General features: G+C 65.6%; 1 protein-coding gene across 7 annotated transcripts in view; it reads right to left on the bottom strand.

Moving 5' to 3' along the window:
• Positions 1-436: 436 nt before the first annotated feature.
• SH3TC1 (SH3 domain and tetratricopeptide repeats 1) overlaps positions 437-6,649 on the bottom strand; it is a 62,192-nt gene continuing 55,979 nt past the window's right edge. For 4 of the 7 annotated variants that reach the window (XM_070791876.1, XM_070791873.1, XM_070791875.1 and 1 more), the window contains exons 13-16: positions 5,971-6,244; positions 4,938-5,088; positions 3,813-4,009; positions 437-773 (exon numbers count right to left, since the gene is read on the bottom strand). In XM_070791876.1, coding sequence (XP_070647977.1) covers positions 552-773; positions 3,813-4,009; positions 4,938-5,088; positions 5,971-6,244 — 844 coding nt within the window. In that variant the 3' untranslated portion in view covers positions 437-551. Of the gene's footprint in view, positions 774-3,235; positions 3,348-3,812; positions 4,010-4,937; positions 5,089-5,970; positions 6,245-6,649 lie in introns of those variants that run through there. The other 3 variants (XM_070791874.1, XR_011567311.1, XM_070791878.1) reach the window with 3 other exon arrangements.

Here is a 6,649-nt window from a genome sequence, read left to right as displayed (position 1 = left end):
GGGCACATGATGTGAGGCAGGCTGGCAGGCTGGCACAGGGGTGAGTGCACTGGCCTCTGGCTCTCTGCCCCTTCCTACCTGCTGTGTGACTGCGGGCAACGCACCTAACCTCTGTGTGCCTCCGTTTCTTCAGCCGTTCATCAGGAGACAAACAGTCCTGACCTCGAAGTGTGCTTCGAGCATTCCAAGCAGAGAGGCCCCAGCGCTGGACACTCGGTGAGGGTATAGGGGAGGGAGAAGGTGCCCAGGTAACCCCACGACCCGCAGCTGACCGGCTGGGGGGACCTGGCCTGGGACGGCTGGACCCCCAGTCCTACCCGCCCACACCCGAGGATGGGGTGCAGCAGCGGAACGGCCCCCCGGGGACGGGGCCTGATCCCCGCACACTCCCCAGGAGGCAGTCCCGGGACGGGGGAGCCTGGGGACTTCAGAGGGCTCTCTACAAAAACACATTTATTGCTGCTTTCCCCTTGACCGCATGCGTCCCTTTCCCAGGAAGCCAGCCCCTGAGACCCTGGGCCAGCCGGGGGCCGTGCCTGCAAGCACTGGGCTCAGGACAGGGGCCCGGGGGCCAGGCGGCCCCGGCGGACGCTGAGCTCCGTGGCGAAGGTCCGCGCCTTCTGGTAGAAGAACAGGGACGTCTCGCGGTCGAGCAGGGAGTGGTGGTAGATGGAGGCCAGGCGCGCGCACAGCTTCATCTGGGCCCGCTTGCTGCCCAGGCCCATGGCCGCCGCCAGCGCCAGCTGGTAGTACCCGGCCGCGTCCAGCGGGTCCTGGAGGCAGATGGCGAGTCAACCGAGGGGACAGCACCGCACCAGGGAAGGGGACCTCGGGGGAGCTTCTCCCTGGGCTAGGCCCCCAGGCCAGGGCAGCTCCAGGGCTGGCCTGCAACAGCGCTCCAGGCGGGCAGGACACTTGCTCGCCCCAGACGGGCCAGCTTTGGCGCCTCTGGACGGGCCCTGCGTGTTTCTCCCAGGGAGGAGCCCCCTGTTCCGCCCAGGGCTGCCTGAAACCAACTGGCCATCTACGGGGGCCTGGACTGCTGTCCCGGTGGCCCTGGGACCCCTGGTCCCTGCTCCCCGCCTTGACCCTGGAGCCGGGGCCTCGGACCTTGTAGGACCTGGTCCCCTCCTCCTGGAAGCCTCTTTCCTGATCACCCCTGGGGCCTCTGGAAGATAATCCATGGCTTCCCCTTGGGCTGAGCTGAGTGAGGTCTGGGAGGCTGGGGTCTGAGAGGTCCCTGCAGGGCCATGTGGCCCAGGGTGGCCTGGCTTGACCCCTGCAGCCCAGATCCACGCTAATGCCAACATGCCCAGCCTTTTGCACCAGGCCCGGTGCAAAGCGGCTCACAGGCGTCACCTCTCAGAATATCCCGCCACCCTGAGGGGGCGTGACCCCCCCCCCTCCACCCCCGCAGGACATGGGCTCCCAGTTCAGACGCATCTTTGCCCTGGACGCACCGTCCCCAGGCTGGGGTGTCCCACGTCCCCTCACCCCTGCCAACTCTGCCTCCCACCCCAGTCTCCACGTCTCCCCTGGAGGTCCCCCGAGGGCCAGCACTAAGCCCAAGCCTGCCCGTCCCCTCCTGCTCACAGGGGCTCCCCAGGACAGAGGACAAAGTCGCCAGCCTTGGTTCGTCACTGACCCTCACACAGAGCAAGGACCCAGAGGACAACGGAAGCAGGCATGTGGAGCAGTCACTGTCCCCTGGCCAGGCAGGGGGACCCTGTGTGTGTGTGTGTGTGTGTGTGTGTGTGTGTGTGCACGCTGCGGGGAGAGGGCAGGGAGCCAAACACAGCTGACTCTGGGCAACAGCACCCACCAGGTGCGACTGGCCTGAAGCACAGGGAAGCTTGGCAGCTTGTGGGAGCCTGGGAAGCACCTCATTCAGCCTGGGGTGGGAGCGGAGGGCTTCCTGGAGGAGGCGGCATCCCAACTAAATGGAAGGAACTGGCCAGAGTGGGTGGCAGAGGGGGCGGCGTGTGTATTCCTGTGCACGTGTGCACATGTGTGTAGAAGCTAGTGGGTGGCAGGTCCAGGATTCACACCCACGTCTTTCCTCGTCCAAGTCTTGCTCCTTCTGCTATGACACAACGCACAGGCTAGACAGTCGGTCGGTGAAGATGCCCCAGCAGCCCCCACCTCCAGGGCAGAGCCCCCAGGCCCCCCTTTCTGCACAGGGCCGCAGGGTCCCCATCACTGAAGCCCCAGCCCACTGCCCCTCATTCTGCCCTAATCAGCTGCCCATGCCTAGCCTAGTCCCCTCCCTGCCCTGTGGGGGCACCAGCTCCTGCTTCAGCAAAGCAGTTGAAGAGCGAACCACACAAATCCTGAGCAGCTCGGGGCCTGGGTCTCGGGGGGAGGGCTCAGCTGCAGGGGTCCCCACTGCCCACGGAATCCCCCAGCACTGGACATAGCAGTGGCTGTAGGGATGACTTATGGCCAGCAGGTGGCGCCAGTGCACAGTCAGGCCCGCCTAGTCAGGGGGCTGGGGTTACCCGTGGGCAGTAGGGGGTCTTCCAGGGCCGCTCCAGCTCCTAGCTGCCGCTAGTTGGGGAGGGGGACGGGGAGAACTCAGCCCTGGGCTGGGACACCCTCACTTCTCAACCCACACAGATCAGGGATGCCATGCAGAGGCAGGGCTAGACCCAGAGTAGGGGTGATGTCTGCCTGTATGGGGAGGGGGGAAGGGGCAATAAGGAGACATCCCCAGGCCCTTGTCTCATCCACCGCAGGATTCACAGACGAATGGAAAAGTGGCCCCAGCTCCCACCACTGCAGCTCCAACAGGGCAGGGGCTCAGCCAGGGTGCTGGGTGTTCCTGCTGTAAATCCTGGGGCAAGTCACGCCCCACCCCAGCCCCGGTTTCCCTCTCTGTGCAGTGAGATGATAAAGAGGACACTCCCTCTCCCCCAATCCAGGTGATATGAGGATTCCAGGAAGGAGGAAAGGGAAGCCTCCTTTCCTTTCCACAGACTGGCAGCCTTCCTGGAGGAGGTGTCAGGGTGTGGGCTGTGCCTTGCACCCTGAAAATGAAAGTGTTAGTTGCAACCCCGTGGGCTGCCAGCCCGCCAGGCGGCTCTGTCCGTGAGGATCCTCCAGGCAAGAATACCGGAGTGGGTTGCCATGCCCTCCTCCAGGGGATCTTCCCGACCCAGGGATCGAACCCGAATCTCCTATTGTCTCCTGCACTGGCAGGCGGTTCTTTCCCGCTAGCGCCACCCGGGAAGCCCACCTTGCAACATGGTCTCTGGGAATAATGGAGCCATTTCCCCTGTGGCTCAGCTGGTGAAGAAGCCGCCTGCCACGCGGAGACCCGGGCTTGATCCCTGGATTGGGAAGATCCCCTGGTGAAGGGAAAGACACCCACTCCAGTATTCTGGCCTGGAGTAGTTCAGGGGATCCCAAAGAACTGGAAAGGACTGTTATTTCACGTTCTCACTTTCACTTTCCCCCACCCTAGGAAGGTCTTTATCCACCTCCTACATTTTTTGTGGCTCACTCCTGGTGGACAGTCAAGACCCAGCCTTGCAGTCACCCCATCCAGAAGCCGCCTGCCACCCAACTACACTCATTTTGCCCTTTACCCAGTGGCAGCTTCCCCCACCGACCCTGAGCTCTTGAGGGCAAGGCCTGACCCGCCTGGAAGCAAGGACGGTGTCCACTGTCCTCGCCAGCAGCTCACAGCGGGGCCCAGAGCTCTGGGGAGACCCCCAGGACTCGAGGAAAAGGACCGCGATGCCTCCCTCGCACCAAGAGCCGGGCTACGGCCCCCACGCCCCACACCCAGCCCTGCCCGCACCCCTCTCAACCTTGAGGTCGTAGAAGATGATGTTGCCAAGTGCCAGGTACACCTTCACATAGTACAGGGTCTCCTCGTCGAACTCCAGCGGTGAGGTGCAGAGCGACAGCGCCTTGAGGTAGAAGTGCTCGGCCAGCTCGCCGTGGCCCAGCCGGTGGTGCAGGGCGGCCAGCCGGTGGCAGGCCACCCGCTGGTTCAGCTGGTCCCCTGGGGATGCCGAGGGGGCGGATGCCGTCTCACAGCCCCGGCCAGTCCCCTCCCACCCCCAGACCGACGTCCCATTCGTGCTAAGTTGCTTCAGTTGGGTCCGACTCTGCGGCCCCAGGGACTGCAGCCCACCAGGCTCCTCTGTCCACGGGATCCTCCAGGCAGGGAGACTGGAGTGGGCTGCCATGCCCTCCTTTTCCCGTCTTTAAGGGGCACCTCTTGATGCCCGCTCTCCTGGCACCTCGGGGATGTGGCAAAGTCGTGGAGCAGGACACCCCCCAGCCCAGGCCTGCACAGAGTCCCCTGGACAGGGAGCTTTGCTTACTGTTCTGACCGGGAGAACGCAGAAGCCCTGCAGTTTGTGCCCCGGCAGACACGACCTTGGGCCTCCCTGCTGTATCCTCAGCCGCCCTCCACCCCATCCTTGGTGGGAAGTCACCAGATGACGCTGCCTGCAAAATCCTCCCCCTTCCAGGGTGAGCTCTGCAGGTGAAGGCCCCCCAGGGGCCCACCTACTGTGTGCTCGGCCCTGTCGGGCTCCTTGCCTCGGGGAAAACAGACGGCCTAGAAGAGCCGGGCATGGAGGGACAGGCCCCCGGAGAGGAGGACGGGTTTTGGCCGGCAGAGAGCAGTGGGGCCCGGGGCCAGCGAGGAGGGGAGGCCTGGAGGGCACAGCGGGCAGAAAGGCACCGGGCGGCCCTGCCTGGCGGGTCCCTGAATGTCCGTGGTGCAGGGCGCCCCGGCCAGCCCCCTGGCCAGCAAGGTAGGGGCAGGGCGGGGGCACAGAGCTGACGATGCTCAGGCGGGGCGGGACAGGTTCTCAGCAGCCTGGCCCGGGGCGGGGGAGAGGAGCCTGCGGCCCCGGGGAACTCAGGCCCTGCCCAGACCTCAGGGGTGGGGGGCCCTCGGGGCGGGGTGTGGGGCTCACCCAGGGTGAGGCTGAGTGCCAGGGCCATGTGGGCGAACTCCAGGCCCTCCTGGGGCGCCTCCGTCTCAGCCAGCAGCGCGGACAGCTTGTTGCACAGCCGCAGCTCGGCCTCCCGGCTCCCCGTGGACACCGCCAGGGGCAGTGCCCGGTCCTGAGGGGACAGAGGCAGGTCAGGCCTCCTCCTCCCACAACAGGCAGCCAGGCCCGTGCCGTCCTGAGGGCCCCCAGTTCTGCCCCCATGAACCCCCTGGAGCCTCGCGTGCTAGGTTGCTTCAGGCATGTCTGACTCTTTTGTGACTCCCTGGACTGTAGCCCGCCAGGCTCCTCTGTCCATGGGATTCTCCAGGCGAGAATACTGGAGTGGGTTGCCATGCCCTCCTCCAGGGGATCATCCTGGCCCAGGGAGTGAACCCGCGTCTCCTACGTCTCCTGCACTGGCACTGGGAGGCGGGTGCGGTACCACTAACGCCACCTGGGAAACCCTCGCCTCCACCCCACACCATCAGCCCGCAGCAGTGTGCCAGACCCGGGGCCCTGGGGCGTGAGCAAGGGGTGTGAGCCTTGCCCGTCAGGCTACACTGCACGCCCTTAGACCAGCCTTGCTCCTCCTGGGTGCAGGGGGCCTGGCCAGAGGGTCCAACATGCCCTGGGCACCAAAGAGGCTGCTTTGATCTGTACCCTGGGGCCCAGCCTCATGCGAGCTGGTCAGACAGAGGCGGAGACGCCTCCCTCCCCAGGAGGCACGTGCAGACGTGAGCCCGGGTCCGGCGGCCCTGCATCTGCTGCGCTGTGTGCCCTTGGACCTGCCCCTGCGCCTCTCTGAGCTGCTTTCCTGCTCTGTAGAATGCGGGCAGGCCCTGCCTCACAGGGCTGTGTGGCTCTGTCCCGCCCAGGCTGGGGCTGGGGGTTGGGACGGTCCCTGACCAAGCCACCCGGAAGCTAAGCCTGTGTACGAGGTGGGGAGGTCCTGCGCCCCAGGAGGGTCGCCCCTGAAGCCCACTCGCCTGGACCCACGGGGCGCGGCGGCGCTCACCCGGTAGAATGACACCGCTTTCTCGCGATCCCAGGTCCCGTTGAAGAAGATGTCTCCAGCCTCCTCGAAGAGCTGCAGCCCCAGGCCGGGGTCCCCCGTGTACAGGGCGGCGTTCTGCGCCGCCTGGATGTACAGGTCCACCAGCTCGCTCTGCCGTAGCACGTAGTAGATCTTCCCCGCCTGCAGCCAGGCGTGCGCCTCCTTGTCCTTCTTCAGCAGGTCGATGAAAACCCCCAGGCTGCGCTTGGTGTACTCCAGGGCGGACCTGTAGGCTCTGGGGTTAGATAGAGGTGGGTGCTCAGAGCCGGCCTCCCGGGCCGGCCGCCCCCCTGCGTGGAGGGGACCGGGCTCTTCCTGGGGGCCCGTCTGGCCACCCTGGACCTGGGGCATCAGGGGGCCAGAGCCTGCGTGTCCAGGCTGACTGAGACCAGGGCAACACACGGCCCTCGTCCAGCAAAGGTGAGGAGGTCTTCGGGAGGGAAGCAGGTGGCCGTGGGGCCTTAAGGAGTGAGCGATTCGTCTCTGCCCCACCTCCACACACACAGGCCCACGTCACCTCCAGACACAGCAGGGATCATGGCCCCTGGGCAGAAATGTAGAGCCCATCCAGGCCAGGGGTTCTGACACGGATGGAGCATCAGAACCACCCAGGGGGCTGGTTAGACACAGATGGCAGGGC

The sequence above is a fragment of the Bos indicus genome, chromosome 6 (genome assembly GCF_029378745.1).
Source record: "Bos indicus isolate NIAB-ARS_2022 breed Sahiwal x Tharparkar chromosome 6, NIAB-ARS_B.indTharparkar_mat_pri_1.0, whole genome shotgun sequence".
Classification (NCBI taxonomy): domain Eukaryota; kingdom Metazoa; phylum Chordata; class Mammalia; order Artiodactyla; family Bovidae; genus Bos; species Bos indicus.
Note: the sequence above shows the minus strand (reverse complement) of the source record. Positions and strands in the feature narration are given on the sequence as shown.